Raw genomic sequence first — 16,509 nt, forward strand, 5'->3', positions numbered from 1 at the left:
CAGACTGGCCCATGTTAAAATGTGCAGCTGGAAGGTAAACTAGCGAGTATTTAAGGCATCAGGATATGGAGTTACCAATCTGAAGAAGTCACTTGAAAACTGAACTTGTGGACAAACATAAAACATAAATCACAGAGTGAGGTGGTTTTTAATCATTGTGGAAATTTACCAGGCTCAAATTTGATTGATAACCTCTTAGGTGATAGAGTCTGAGGATCACGAGACACAATATGGAATGCAACTATTTACCAATTCAGTGACCTCAACTTCAAAAGCAGAAACAAAGAAACTTTGAAGACAAAGAATGAAGAAAGAAGGGAATGGGAAAGAGTGAAATAGAATACTCTTTGTAATTTCTTCTACAGACTTTCTCCCAGAACAGAGAGGAGCAAGACAAAAAAAAAAAAAAAAAAAAGTTTGGATCACTTATTGTAACTGAAACCACAAGTTATAATATTCTCAAGAGATTCTAACTATTCAGACATCTGTTGGATAACAAATGCAGCCAAACATGCATCTTTAAAGAGGTTTCTGGGTTATGCAGTGACAGCTTTACGATTCAGAAAATAGATAATCCAACCAGAGGAAAAGCTAATCAGGATCCACAAAAATATCATTAGGGATACAATAACCACACAGGAAACACAGTATCTAGGAGTATCAAATATTTTAAAACTTCACAATTTTAAAAATTACTTCAGAACTGCTGGAATACAAACATCTTTTAAATATGCATTTGGTTTAAATAATCACTTTCTCTAATCCCAGTGACTCAGGAAGCTAAAGCAGGAGAATCACAAGTTCGAGACTAGCCTTGGCAATGTAGAAAGACCATGCCTTAAAATTTAAAAAGTGCAAAGGACTGGAGATGTAGCTCAGGGGAGAGTGGCTCTGAGTTCAATCCCCATTATCAATAAAAGGAAAAAAAAACAATCTCTTTATTAAAGCAATGTTTATTGTAAAAAAATTCAGTAAGAATGAGTTATGTTTTATATCTCAATTCCTGCTCTGACATGGTTAATTTTTTTTCTCATTTCTGTGTGACATGAACACAAGATTACTCTGACAATTTCCAGAAGAGTTTGTTCAATCCTAGCAAACATGAATCGGACTTCAATGATTATGAATAAGCTAAGCATCACCTGATATAGCACGAGCAAAGCCAGCATGAAAATAAGCATTAGAACACATGCCTGTGGTCAAACAAAATTTATGAACTTAATTCTCCAGTATATCAAGCTGGATCCAATGGCATATTTTGCCTCTCATCAGTCTTTGCAAGACCTTTTTTTTTTTTTTGGTCATCTTTTTTCCAAGGAATTTGGAACATGTTGGCTACAGACAACTGTTTGTGAAACCTTATATTGTTGATAACTAGAATAATAAGAGAAATGTTAGGTGGCCTGAAAGAGAATAAAGAATATCTGTAAGTTTTTCAGGCCATGTGGAATTCTTGTATGTAATCTTTGCAGCCTATTTGAAAACTGATGCAAAATTGGGAACAAATTCTGAAACAGAGCTCTTCATTCAAGCTGTTCTTTTGGAAGATTCTCTATATGAGATGGGAAAAAATAGCAGAGCACTAGTGAAAAGATGATTTGCTGGTACAGAAAGACCCTGACCCCTGAAAACAGACATTCCAAAGGTTTGTGTGGTTTTCCACCTTTAAGGGCCATACCAAAACTATCTAAGAGCGTTTTAAACCTCTACAGCTGCCCCTCGCCACACACAAAGAATCAGTTTCTTTTAGGAAGCCGTGGTATCATTTTAAAAGGCCCCAACTTCTAATATAGCTAGCGAATGACAACTCCTTTAAGAAATCTGTCAAGAAGGCTCTAAACATAATTAAATAAGATGAAAATGCTAATTACCCTATTCACCAATAAATATTTTATATACATTTTTATATATTATACTGTGTCCCATAAGTTTATATAATTACTTAATAAAAATAAATTTTAAAGAAAACAGTTAAAAGATAACAGTATTGCTTAATTTCACTGTTTTTGAGAAAGCAATTAAGAAAGCAAGAGATTCTATCCAATTTACACAGCAACTGATACAGTAAACATGTTTTGAATCTCATTCACATTAGCATCAATCAAAATTAATGCAAAAATAGAGGATGCACTAAATCTTTCACAACTTTGAAAAATTAACAGGTATTAATGGAGTCTTGTGGAGTCTAATTTCTAGTCTGACTTTCTTTTCTGCACCTAAAATTTCTTTTTGATCCATCTGAGTGAAAGGATGAATGCCTTGACAATACATAGGCACAATGGGATGGTGGTTTTTTTTTTTTTTTATTCCCCTCTCCTTCCATGTGACAGAGTGCTCTAAAAAGAGAGAAATATGTTCAAAAATGTCTTGGAAATACATAAAATGGTAATTGTTATCATATATATGTATGTATGTATGTATACATGTTTTATTTTTCATTCTTGACCACACTTTACCATTATGTGCCTAACCAGTAAAAAAAAAAAAAAAAAGCACCCAGTATTCACTGTATAGCCAACCAGTGAATACCACTACTGAGAAATTTGGCTTCAACAAATATCACAACTTATAGTCAAGAACAGAAACTAAGTTAGATGCAATCAAAACACAAAACAGGTATTTAAAGCTTGCATATAAATTATTCCTGATGCTTCACACCTCCAGTGTAATTTTCTTTTTTCTGTTTAAAATGCACCATATTTATCAAAAATCACAAGAACTTTCATTTGTTTTACTTGTCAACATCTGGAAAACACAACCATGTGTATGGGTTTATTGCAATCTTTTAGCTGGGTCATGTCAGAAAGTATAATTTCTGTTTTGAATCCAGGGAAAAGGAGGAGCTAAGAGGTTATGAGACTTGCTCAACATGATACAGCTATGAAGTGGTGATATGGGTCCCAGAATCTTTTTGCTTTTTTTCCTGTGCATATATCTGGACACACATTGCTACATCTCTGTAAAAACTAAAAATCCCTGCACTTACCATTATTTTTTTAAGATTTACTAAGTGATTGGGGAGAAATTAATCTCTTTCTCTTTTCTATTCCTCCTTGTTCACCTCTTTCTTGGAGACTAAGGAGGGTATAGAGCTCAGTGGTAGAGTGCTAGTCAGTCATGCATGAGGCCCTGCTCAGATTCCAAAAAAAAAATTATATATATATATATATATATATATATATATATATATATATATATATATATACATATGATCACAGATGTACTTATATAATTTTTTTCCTTCTTTCTGGACTTTCCTTCTTTTATTCTCCTCAAACTCTTATTAGTGAGCCCAATATTGCAGCCCCAAAAGTAAACATGATTTGACAAACTACTTTTCTCTGCTTTCATTAAATTCCATGTACATGAACACATCACACAGACCAACACATTCTGGATTTTAAAGAAAAAAAAGAAAGGAGATATATATATATGTATGTGTGTGTGTGTGTGTGTATTTATAAAATCAGGAAAGCATATATATATGCTTAAGGAAAGCATATATATACACAAATATATGTATATGTATATATATAATATATGTATATATGTTCTTATACATATACATACATATGTATACATATACATATGCATATACACACATATATATACATATATTTTTTTTCCTGCAATTTTTTCCAGTCAGCAATTCCACATGGAACATAATTCACTTATAGATTCTCCTCTTGGTGACAGTCACTGAATTCTAGTCTTATCTAGTCTTATTATGAACATTATTACTAAACATTTTTTTTATTCAAACATCCTTAAATGCTCGCATTTATGTGTAGAAGACTCAGGGATTAAAATGTGGAGCCAAAGCTTATGAGTACTTTTGATGTTAATTCATTTTCTAAGCTACTTTTTTAAAGGTTACAACTCTTTAATTTCCTACCAACAATATATGTGGAAAATAGAATTTTCCCTTAACCAAGATATCTTATACAAGGATTCAAATTTATACACTCACAATTATTTGCATTACTATACAAATTCATCCTAAAACATTCATAATGCTCTCAGAAGGCTCCTGAACTTGTCCTATCAAGCAAGAGGAGGATCTCTGAGGCAAATTCCCATGGATTGGGCATCATGACATTATCGCACTATTCTATGGCGAAAGGCCCAGGTAAGAGCACAGGCATGATATGTCTACATGGCTCTGGGAGAACAGGGGAATTTCATTAAAGTCCAGCAAAATTCAGCCATGGATACTTGAAACTGACAGCAGGGCTCTGGAATGCATTTCTCCCCTCTGATTCACCACCCAGTTGCTTTTCATGCACATCTCACTATCTGGCTGGGATCTCCTGGCATTTTGCATGCTTCTCAAACATGGTTTCCATTACTCTTCTGGTCATGAAATTGTCATTCTGGACATGTGCCCTAGTCAACTAACATCATTCAAGAGTGTGTAAATATTTTACCACATGTGTGATATTTTTTTTTTTTTTTTTCCCTCAGTGAAAATAGGTTTATGATATATAGGCAGGGGGAGCTTTGTAGAAAGGGTGAAGCAATCATTTGTTGATTACTATGCAACCCTTACTGTTATCAAAACACACACACACAAAAAAAAAAAAACAACTTAACAATTACAAAGGTCCAAAGAAAGTATTTCCATTAGTTCACAAATGTCTGCCTAATAAATAAATAAATATATATATATATATATATATATATATATATATATATATATATATATATATATAAATCTGTGACTATTGCTTTGTGACACTTTAACGTTCCTTACTGAAATAACACGTTCAATGTAGGTATTCAAAATTCTGTAAATCTTTACTGAACAGCATTACTGCCATTGAGAATTACTGTCTAACACTGGATTCTGTATGGATATGCTATTTAATTTTTCTATCTGCTAAAATCAAATATTCAGAAATAACTTCTGAATATACAATAAATAAGATTTCATAATTTCATAATCACTGATAAAAGTTAATAATATTTTCGAGAGTAGGAATAGATGTTTGTTTACAATTCAGCCACCTTTTACAAATGTATTAGCCATGGGGGTCTAATACATGTTCCATAGGAAGAGGTGAAGTGAAAAGGAGAAATTATTTTAATGAAGCATCTACATAATATTTGTTACTTTGATGCCTTCTCTTCCCTAGAGTTAAAAGTATCATAGGGCCATGATATTTTAATATTACCTAGAGTACCCTCTAAATTATTATTGTGGATCTCTGATAATTCCTCTCCAAACTTACTACATCCCTCTTTCATGATAAAGTTTGGAATTGGAGCATAGTGATATTAATGAATATTCTAGCATCTTAAGTAACTCATGATTTTCTTTAGTCTTTCCTTATAAATGAAAATGTTTAAAAAGAGAAATTATCTCCCAGCAGTGATTGGATATGAAGCTCCATAATTTTAAACCTTTTAATAGTCCAATTAAATTACAAAATTAGTAATATTTTTAAAAGCTTTTGGAAGAATTTAGTAAGGTTATTTTGGGAACTTTCAATGACAATCTTTTTGATCCGGGTTTGTTAGCATCAGACCAGCTACAAAAAATGCATGGCTCTCAGGATATTATCTACAGATAACAATTCACAGGGTGGATGAAAAAGCAATGTCAAACTAGACATCTACTGGTCTTTTATGCAGAGAAACCATTCTCCATTTACTGCTGTTGTATATCAGCTGTTTCTTGTCCTGCTTTACTGTTTCCTGTGTTTAATAAATCAAATATATTTATGTTTCTACTAATGGATTTCATTGCAAAGCATTCTTATAGCACTGATTACCATGATCTTAACCAGTGAAGGAGTTTAACCTATTACAAATGAAACACTATATGTTCTATAGTAACCTTTAAAAAACTTTTCTTGAATTTTGCTTTAGTACTGAGTATTGAACCCAGAACCTCACACATGGTAAGCACATGCTGTATCACTGAGCTACACCCAAGCCCTACTATGTATCTATTTTGAGCAATAATGATTCCCACTTAAATTCCATTATAATTTTGTCATTTGTAAACATGGTCCTTCCGATAGATGTTCACACTGCAAGATTCAGAATAAACCAGGGGTTTTTTTTAAAGGTATTTTACTCCATAAGTTTTCAGAAATCTACTTAATGTGATTTCACTTTAATGATTTTATCAGACACAAAGTGTCCATCAAAAATTATGAATAGATAAATAAAGATATTCTTCTACATCTAACTTCCCCAGTGATGCCCAGTATTCCCTAATATCAAAATGCAGGTTCTCCTCATACAATTTTTAGCAGATTTCCTAACAGAGAAATTCCATTCATAGTCCAAAGAATTAGGCCCATTGACATTCATTTCTCTTCAGAAATAATCTAGTTCATTCTTCAAAATCTGACACAGTACTAGAAATACTTTTCTGAACTTAAGAAAAATTTCATTATCTGAATTTCACAAGTAATTTGTAGATCTGGTAACTATTGTAGCTCTGTTTTTTCTCTGCCTGACCAAAACCAATTTCCTGTGATACATAATCTTGATTTTACTTGATATTTGAATATATCTTGTCAGCGAGAAATCAACCAGATAATGCTTATTATCTAGCTAACACCATAGTTTGGAACAGTCTCATATGATTCCCTCACTGAACCTACTACTCGGGGGCTAATTATACATATCTATGGTTAATACTCTTAAGGTAGATTTTTTTGAAAAGTCAGAATAACATTAGCATGTTCTATTCCTTTTTTAGCTCCACATTTCATGATCTATGTTATAGTAAAAAATGTTGTTTTGTGTTTTAATTTTAGTTTACCTAAATGTATCTCAAAAAAAGAATATGTGGACCTCAACTGTAATATTATATATATATATATATATATATATATATATATATATATATATATATATATATATTTGCATTATTGTACCATTTATCAAAGTAAGAGAGAATAAATTCATAACAAAATTTTAGCTAAAATAACAGGAGGTCTACATAGAAAAATAAATCTGTGAATCTACAGATGAATACCATTCTCAAGCCACAAGCAGCTTGTGTTTACAGAGAAGAAGTCACATCACAAAACATGACTCCTTCTACTTTGAGTAAGTTTAAATACAGAGAATGAAGTGGAAGTTATAAATACAGTCAACTTTGTATTTTAGTAAAAAAAAAAAACTCATTGACAAAATTCTACTTGAAAAATTAATTCAAACTGGCTGGGAAATGCAAGATTGTATGTCTTACATAAGGTAAATTATGGACAATAACAAGAAATAGAAATGACAGCATTTCAATGAAATGAAGTAAATGGTTATGTGAAAGAGGATTACTAGATCAGAATTTAATTAATGTCATCACCCAAAAATATGTGAATAAGAAGATGCATATTCTTGCATTCATATGCACGTCTGATAATAATATTATACACAACCACAAACCCTCCCACACTTAACTCTCTTCTTTCTGATGCACACAGGCTCATTTAATATCCAGGGGTTGCTTGAAATTAGTCCTCCCTTAGCTTTACTATTCTAGATATTATCTCCAGTCCCACCTACCCTGAAACTAAACCACTTCATAGCTGCTTAATGGGAGAGGAAACTTGAAAGCAATGGCTTTTACTATGAAGAAAAATTAAGCTAAGTGAGTTCAACAGCTTTTTTTCAACTAAGCCCACATGCTAGAATCAGTGCTTCTATGGAGGTCACAGAACCTGGTTTTGAGATTGCTAAAGGAAAGGGGAGAAAGAATAATAGAAGATTTGTGATAACAGCATTTTGGCAAAGATATATTTTCCCAAGAAGGGCAGATATCATATCAACACACTGATCATCTCAAGGTAACTGTAATACCTGTTCAACAAGAGAGTAATAAGTGAGATAGTGCAGTACAAGGTGAAGGGGAGAAGGCTCCCTGGATACAAATTCTAAGGAGGTGTGCATACACACAACCCTGACAGTAAGGAGGCTTTAACATTTTGCGTGCCAGAGAACTTGACTGAACTCATTGTAGTTCAGTTCTTCAGAAATGATGCAACATTTCACTTAATTCTTATGGAAGAATTTTACTTACCAAACTACAGAGCTCTATTATTATGAAATGCTGTAATTAATTTTAAAAAATGAAACTTCTAAATTTATAAAGGAAATTTAAATTAATTATAGATATGATAAATGATTTTTTAAAAATAAACTTCCAGAAATACAGAAACATAAAATGAAAAGTGAGAGCCTCTCAATCCCACAAGATACACATTTAAGAGATTTGAAAACATGTACATATACTCATCATGAGTGTTCATAGCAGCATTATTCATATTAGTCAAAAATTAGAAACAAAGCAAATGTTCACCAACTAATTCATGGATAAACAAAATACGGTATATTCATACAATAGATTCACCCATTAAAAAAGGAAAAAAATATGATATATACTACAATATGGATGAAATTGGAAAAGACTGCATTAAGCAAATGGAGATAACTAAGGTTAGATAATGTATGAGCCTATTTATATACAATGACCAGAATAGAAAAATCCATAGAGGCAGCAAATTGACTAGTGGTTGATAGGATAGGATGGTAGCGGGGAATAAGAAGTGATTCCTAATGAGTACACAGTTTCTTGCTGAGGTTATTGAATGTTCTGGAATTATATTGAAAAGGATTACACAATATGGTGAATAGACTTAAAGCTACTGAATTGTTTTTCATTAATTTTGAGGTACATCAACATAATAATTGTTTAAACTTAAAAACAGTGAGTCTGTTTACCTTTTCTTATGTAACTAGAATTTAGAGACTGTTATAAGCCAGAGCATTTGTAAATGTTTCACTGAAATGATACATTTAACACTCAAAATGATCGTATATTAGGCATCTTTAATGCATAAGAAACCTGAGGCACTGGGAGGGGGTTAAACAATTTGCTCAGAGTCTGCTTATTTTGTTTTGTAAATGACTAAGCTGAGTTTATGAAATCAGGCTGTCTGACTTTAAAACTCAGGTCACGTGCTAACCTACCAGGAGTAACTACCATGAACAGTTGGGAGAATATAATTCTAAATAATTTTCACTGAGGAAGTATGCTATAGTTTGGTGTCCCCAAAAGATCATGTGTGGGACAATGCAAGAAGGTTCAGAAGAGAAATAATTAGATTATGAGAGCTTTGAACTAATGGAGAGATTAATCCATTGATATGCATTAACTGGATGTTAAGTGTAGGTAGGTAGTGTGTGGCTGGCTAGAAGAGGTACGTCACTGGGCATGTGCCTTTGGTGTTTATATTTTATCCATGAAGAGATCTCCCCCCCACCTTCCGTGTGTGTGTGTGTGTGTGTGTGTGTGTAAGTGTATGTGTTTCTGTCTCTTCATCCTGCTTTCCAGGTCCTGAGTTACTTTTTTCCAGAGTCATTCTGCCTTGATGTTTTGCCTCACTTTGGGCCCAGAGATATGAAGGGGGCTGTCTATGGACCAAGGCCACTGAAACCATGAGCCTCAAATAAGTTTTCCCTCCTCTATGTTGTTCTTGTCAGATATTTTGGCCACAGTGATAACAAAGCTGACTAAAACAGAGTACATCTCATTTAAATTTGGGCTGTGACAGTTTGAGCAGAGCTGAGTAGTGATCCAGCAAAACAAACTATTATCTGGTCCTGTACAGAAAAAATTTCACACTTGCACTATACTGTACATGTTACTACAAAACTTTCTTTTATCATTTCATGCTATATTATGTTGAACCTTTTAGATTTCCTTATTTCCTTTAAATGGCTGCAAAATAAAAATGTACCCACAGTTATTAAATCATTTGCAATGAACAGAAAGTTTACGTTCCCCTCACAAATTCTTACATTGAAATCCTAACCTGCCAAGGTAGTGGTATTAGAATGTGGGACTTTTACGTGGTGATCAGGTCATAAGAATGGAGCCCTCATGAATGCCTTTTAAAAGAGGTCCTAGGGTGCTCATTTGCCCCTACCACCACCATATGAAATCATAACAAAACAATGGTCATCTATGAACTAGGAAACAGGTCCCCACTGGACACAGGCTCAGCCACTGCGCTTTGATCTGAGACTCAGCAGTCTCCAAAACTGGGGGGAAAAATCTCTTGTTTTTAATGCTATATAATGATATTACATAGTATAGTCACCAAGCTTATGTCATTTTGTTGTAGTAGCCTAAAATGAGTAAGACCACTTCTCTATGGAAACACCATGACTAAGAAAAATACCATGTCATTTAACAAACTACCCTAAAAAAGTTGAATTGATTTATTTACTGTCTAACACGACCTACATTTTGGTGGTCTAGATATCTATAGACTTTGAGAAGCGTTATGACTTTTTCACCTGAATAAAGCTTTCTTCTTTGGCTATTCAGTAGCCCTCCAACATTGATGCCGAGTCCTGAGCTGCAGAGTCAGGTCAGTGTGATGCAATCACATAGAGGAAACTGTCCCTCACTCTTCTCAGCTACCTTATCCTTTCCAAGCTTGTATCTTTTACATGGAAACTTATGATCTCTTACAAGTAGTTGTAAGAGTGAAAGAAAAGCTACTATCCGGTTGTTGTCCTTCTATAGTGAATACTGTGGTGTGCCTTTTGTGACTGAGGCATTCATTCTCCTCCTGTTGGTAGTTCATGACTTAAGAGTTGATTCTTTGGGAACTGCCTTCAGCTCAATGAAGACAACTTTATTATGGCCTTCTACTAGAGGCAGATCACAAGCAATAACTGGTGAATGCAAAAATAGGAAAGGCCGATGTCCTAGGCTCAACGACAATGATGGAGGGCCATCTAGCTGCAGAGTTCTCTGTGAAGTAAGGTCTGTACTGACCTTAATTCAACAAGCAAGACTTTCTTGGTCCAAGTCTTATCTCAACTCACAAAGGTGATGCACAAATAACACTACCCCATAAAATTTCCTGTGGAAAATGGTCCCTTTCTAATTCATGTGATAGTTGACTTTATGTCTGAGTTTAGGTGAAGAAAATGACTATATGTGGCTTAGAGCCTTCCCATTTGTAGGGTAAACACACAAGATTCATGCCTCAAATTATTGTTTTTTAGAGAAAAGTCTGAGCAGTCATCAGTCTCTTTTCCAAGTAATGGGGTTCTGAACTGTGATAAAGATGTTTATGGGAATCTTCTCTGAGGTTTAGATTTTCCCTGGGATTGCATCTCCCAAAATGTAAATTTAGCTGCAGGTAGTAAAAAGTCCAGTTGTAGCAGTTAACCTAATCTAGGATACAAGTCTACCTCCTTAATGACTATGCCAATAATGCCATTTTGAACTGCTTGATACCTTCTTAGTTGACTCAAAACTCATGGGATAGGGATAGATCATGATCATGACCCCAAGTCCACACTGACAAAGTACAACACTACATAAATCGAGTAAGGCAAGTCTTCATTCCTCGCTAGGAACTATTATGAGTCTTAGTTACCTAATTTTATCTATGCACAGAGGGAACTGCTTTTCCAGCACTCCATCAGAGAAGGACACGTCCAGATTCAAACCTCAGCTTGGACACAGGACAATTCTATTTAGGCAAATGGATTTCCCAAGCCTGGATATACACAGATCCTTCTCAAGACTTTTCAGAGAACAAAAAATCCATTCTTGTCCATTTCCAGAAGGTAAGAACAGGGCATTTCATCCTGACAAGACTATTTCAAGTTTGAATTCTGAACAATTCGTGAATCAGACTCACATCAAAATACACCAGTACAAAAGTAAGAAAAAGATGGCAGAATTAGAACACAGAGCAAATTATCAGGGCCACTGTCCATGACAGTGGCTACTAACCTGGGACTCCAAAAATATCTGGCACCAGGCATCAAACAACTCAAGAGTCATCCTCATTCTTTTAGTGTGTGGCAATAGAAGAAGAGCAGCCTATGACAGCCAGCCCCACAACCCACTCTTGTTTAAGAAGGAGAACTCAGCTCCTTGATAGTTTTTTTAGAGAATAAGCTTGAACCCTGAGAGTGGATGAGAAGCTGAAATGGGTGAGGCAGGGCACTGACCAATATCGAAAAACTCAGAGACAGGCCTCTGACCAAAATAAGAATGTTCTACTCATGCCAGAGTGAATGCAGCCTGAAGCTGGGTATTTCCCACTCTGGAGAGTTTTCTGTCATGAGGTAGCACAGGATTAAAGATCCCTCCCACTGTTGAAAATCTAAAGAAGGAAAAAAAAATATCTTTGAGCTGGTGGAAAGAAAGTTCTAGTACATCACAAAGTGTTCCAGGGAAGGAAGTTGTGATTGGAGGTGGAGATGGGTGACTTTGGAATGTAGAATTGCTAACTTGATTTTTGTTCATTTCTTAAATTTTTAATATTTTTAGTCTGGCGCCTGTGATTTCATGAACTCAGAACTAGTAATACTATTAATATCACACATCTAGTCCAAAAAACCAAGCTCAAATATTTAACACCATGACCTTCAAAGCTAGAGAGGAGATGAATGCTAGAGAAAGAAATCCTTTCCTTGCCATGTTTTTTTGAATCTGTTGAATTTGTAGATTTTATAGTAGTCGAATTAAGTCTATGTTACTGAAATGAGAGTGGGGAAGGGCATGACAAATTAATCATGAATTCTATTGGGCATTACACAGAATAGAGCACAGATAAGATTTAAAGAATATGTTCCAGTCTCTATAAACCTAAGGTACCAGAGATTCCAGTGCAAAGGAACCAATCACTAGCCGAAGAGACGGGAGAAAAGTTATGAGATCTTTCTCAGGCTGGATTTCATAAGCTCGTCATACCAGTTTCTGCAGGAATGTAGGAATTATTGCAAAATGGTTAGGTTCTACAAACATATCATCAAAGCTTCACTGTACATAGAAAAAAAATGTTTCAAAAAAAATTTTTTTAAATAATCCATCTTTTTAAATGCCTTAACTTATTCTTCTTTGTATGAAAAGGAGGAAATCTACCAGCTCACCTGTGTCAAACCCCACACTTGGCACTATGTCCACTGTTCCATGAAAGGCTCCGGCCCACGCTGAGGTAGCAGTGGTGACTGTAGTCGGATCTGTCTTTGTGATGTCACACTGGGGAGCAGGAATCCTGGCCGCTCGCACTGATGGCATCAGCAGGGGCCCATATGAGGGATCCAGGGCAGAGCCAGCAGCAGGGTGGTGGTGGTGGTGGTGATGGTGGTGGTGACGGTGGTGCATGTGGGCATGGGGGTGGTGGTGCCGCATGTACACGTCATGCATGTGGCTGTAGGATGGGCTCACCTGAGATGCCAAGGGATAATGCCAGGACTCAGACACGGGCGGGGGAGGGGCTGGGCCAGTCTGATGCAGGCCATGTCCTGGCCAGGGGCTGGGCTCTGCAGCAGTAAAGGTGCCAGGGGGTGCAGTGACCTGGAAGTCGGGATGAACTCCCCCCAAACAGGGTGCAGGTGGGGGCTGGTAGGAGCTGGTCCAAAAGGAAGTTGGAAAACTACTCCGTGGGCTTGAGAGAGCTGAGCTATCTGAGAAGACAGAAAACACATTATTTACATAAGATTCAATTCTGGGATAGACTTGCCTTTACTTGTCCGATAATGTTTCACAAGCAGGTGAATCAGCATGCACTCTTCCTCTCCCCACACAGGGGTGAACTGATATAAAATGTTGGCCTGTGGGCTCCCGTGCCAAGACAATGGGCAGGATTCAAAGTGCTGAATACCCCCTTCACCCCCAGCATTTGCTTTCTTAGTTGTGCTGTCTGTGCTGAGGCTTGCAGTTTGGGGATTGAAAAGCTTCATTTCCTCTTGGGAGGTTTGGTGCCTTTAGGCCTGAGCTCAGGTCATGGCTACACTCTTCCTGTAAAGAAAACTTGTGCCATAGATGAGTCGTGTATGGATTGGAAATAATCATTTTGACCAACTTCTTTTAAACACAAATATATATTTTTCACTCAAACCAAACATTCCAACTCAAAAAGTAACAAATGTAAGTATGATTACATTTTACTGTGCTCTCTATTTAATTTTCCTTTAAGAAAACTATATTCCTGGGGCTAGGGTTTTGGCTCAGTGGTAGCATGTGTGAATCAATTTTCCCTTTGGTGTTGGGATCAATTCTCAGCATCTCAGGTAAATAAATGAATAAAATAAAGGTCCATCAACATCTAAAATAATATTTCAAAAAAAAGTGTGTGGGGGGGGGAGTGTCTTCCAACCTCTTTTTACCCCCTGTACAGAACTGGGAGTCTTTCAATTGTGATAATAATGGTTAACATTTAATGAGAATAACCAAATACCCAACACTAGGTCAAGTGCTTTGCATGGATGATCCCATAAGATCCTCACTCTAGTCCCATGAGACTGTTATTTTATTATGGACATTTTAGAGGCAGAGAAACCAAAGATTTACAATGGCAAGCACAAAGCTGGGCTTTGAAGCTAAGATATCTGTCTTTATTTTATTATTTTATTTGTAGTGCTAGGGTTTGAACCCAGGGTCTTGTGCATGTGAGACAAGCACTCTACCAACTGAGCTATATCCCCAGCCCAAGACATTTGTCTTAAGAATCAACAGCTGGCATGCTTCACAATATGCTGCAAAAAGAGATAATTATAACTACAACCTGAACATCTGGAATTTGTTGAAAAATCTAAGTAGAGTTCATGGGTGTAAGGAGGTGTTTGAAAGAGAAGATAATATCAAAGAACACCAAAGAGAGGGGGACTCTTCCTCTAACTCTGCATCAGTCCAGTGGCTCAACTGTCATGACCTATTTCTGAATGACCTAACCTAGTGTATGCCAAACATAAAGGGGTCAGGAATGACTAGACAAATGTCATTTTCAATCACCATCTGGAGGAGGACAATAAGTCAAAATGCATAAGCAAAAAGACATGGCAGGCATTCTCACAAGAGGAAGCCAAGAGAAAGAACACCGAACCAATCTAATAAAGTGGAAACCCAGTCTACGTTGAAAGGTTGAGAGGAAGCTAGTTTTGTGAAGAGGTAGGACAAAGCATTTTAAGACAACGAAAAAGCACATGAACAAAGACCACTTATCACATACACATGCACACAGCAGCAGTTGTAATAGCAATACTGAAGGGAAAATGAGATCAAGAGGCAGAATTTGAAAAAAAGAAAGATACTACAGAAATATGAAGGACCCAGATGAGTGTTCTATGAATTATTCCTAACTACTGATACATATTGCCAAAAATATTAGTTATGCATGTATAATAAGGTAGTATTTTCATACTGGGTTCCACATAAGAGAACCTTCTAGATCATTCCACTGAAGAAAGGATATCCAAAGTACTCTGAAAATTAAAAGTATCCAAAGTATAATGTGTTCATGGTCTCACTTCATTAATTTACAGAACTTTTTTTTTTTCCTGCATCAGGGAAATTACTTGAATTAACCTCTCTCTCTCTCTCTCTCTCTCTCTCTATATATATATATATATATATATATATATATATATATATATATATATATCATGAGGTGAATATAATTAGGCTATCACCATCATGTTCAAGCATTTTCTCCAACTTCCCTGAAGACACTGGCACCAGCAGTGCAAGCACTTCTACTCTCTTCCCTGCAGCCATCATGTGCTCCATTTATCCTGTGAATAAACAGCCATTTAGAGTCTCATTGTCAAGCATATCCATCACAGCACCATGACGGTTCTGAAAGCTTTGAGGAAACTTTTGTTCTTCAAAAGGCAAAGGATGGAGCTGCACAATTGTCAAGTCTTCCCACCTTTCCAGGAAACCTAATGGAATGACTGTGTTTTGTCACAATCTATTCAAAAGATCCCACGTAAAAATCAAACTCACTGGCATTGCGGCAAATACACTTCATTTAATAATTGTTTCCAATTATGAAAAATGCTGCTAATGAAGGCAGGTGCAGTGTTGCATGCCTGTAATTCCAGTGGCTGGGGAGGCTGAGGCAGAAGGATCATGAGTTTGAAGCCAGCCTCAGCAAAAGTGAGGCATTAAGCAACTCAGTGAGAACCTGTTTCTGAAAAAAAAAAAAAAAAGACAAAATAGGGCTGGGGATTTGGCTCAGTGGTCAAGTGCCCCTGAATTCAATACCCAGTACCCCCGCAAAAAATGTTGCTGATGAAACAAAGGACAGTTATATAAATTATGAGAAGAAAATACAATTTGCCTTAAGGGATGGCCATTTGTAGAATATTTTTGTCACATCTACAATGAAAGCCACTAGTATTTAAAATCTACACAGGGAATTTATAGATATTCTCTAAATTACATAATGCAGCATTTGCCACCATCAATCTGTCATTTTGCTGTAGCAATTCCCATCTTTAGGACCAAATCATTCTACTCTCAAGCTTTATCTCTTGGTGTGCCAGAATCCACACTCCAGCTCACAAATATGTGCCACAGATAGAGTTCCCTTGAATAAAGTAGCCTATCAAAATTCAAAATTACAGAGTGTAGACTGTTTCTCTGGTTGCTTTCCTTTTGTTTATTCTCATTTATATGGACATGGAACCAATCTTATTTTATACATGCCTAAACATTTTGGATATACATAC

The 16,509-nt window shown here is 35.8% G+C and overlaps 1 protein-coding gene across 3 annotated transcripts in view; it reads right to left on the bottom strand.

Annotated features, from left to right (window-relative positions):
• Positions 1–16,509, bottom strand: part of Vgll3 (vestigial like family member 3) — a 47,948-nt gene that overhangs the window by 13,867 nt on the left and 17,572 nt on the right. For all 3 annotated transcript variants that reach the window (XM_046430567.2, XM_046430566.2, XM_046430565.2), the window contains exon 3: positions 12,925–13,461. In XM_046430567.2, coding sequence (XP_046286523.1) covers positions 12,925–13,461 — 537 coding nt within the window. The remainder of the gene's footprint in view (positions 1–12,924; positions 13,462–16,509) is intronic.

The sequence above is a fragment of the Marmota monax genome, unplaced genomic scaffold (genome assembly GCF_021218885.2).
Source record: "Marmota monax isolate L192 unplaced genomic scaffold, Marmota_monax_Labrador192_F-V1.1 WCK01_AAM20220418_F8-fsc00016, whole genome shotgun sequence".
Lineage (NCBI taxonomy): Eukaryota > Metazoa > Chordata > Mammalia > Rodentia > Sciuridae > Marmota > Marmota monax.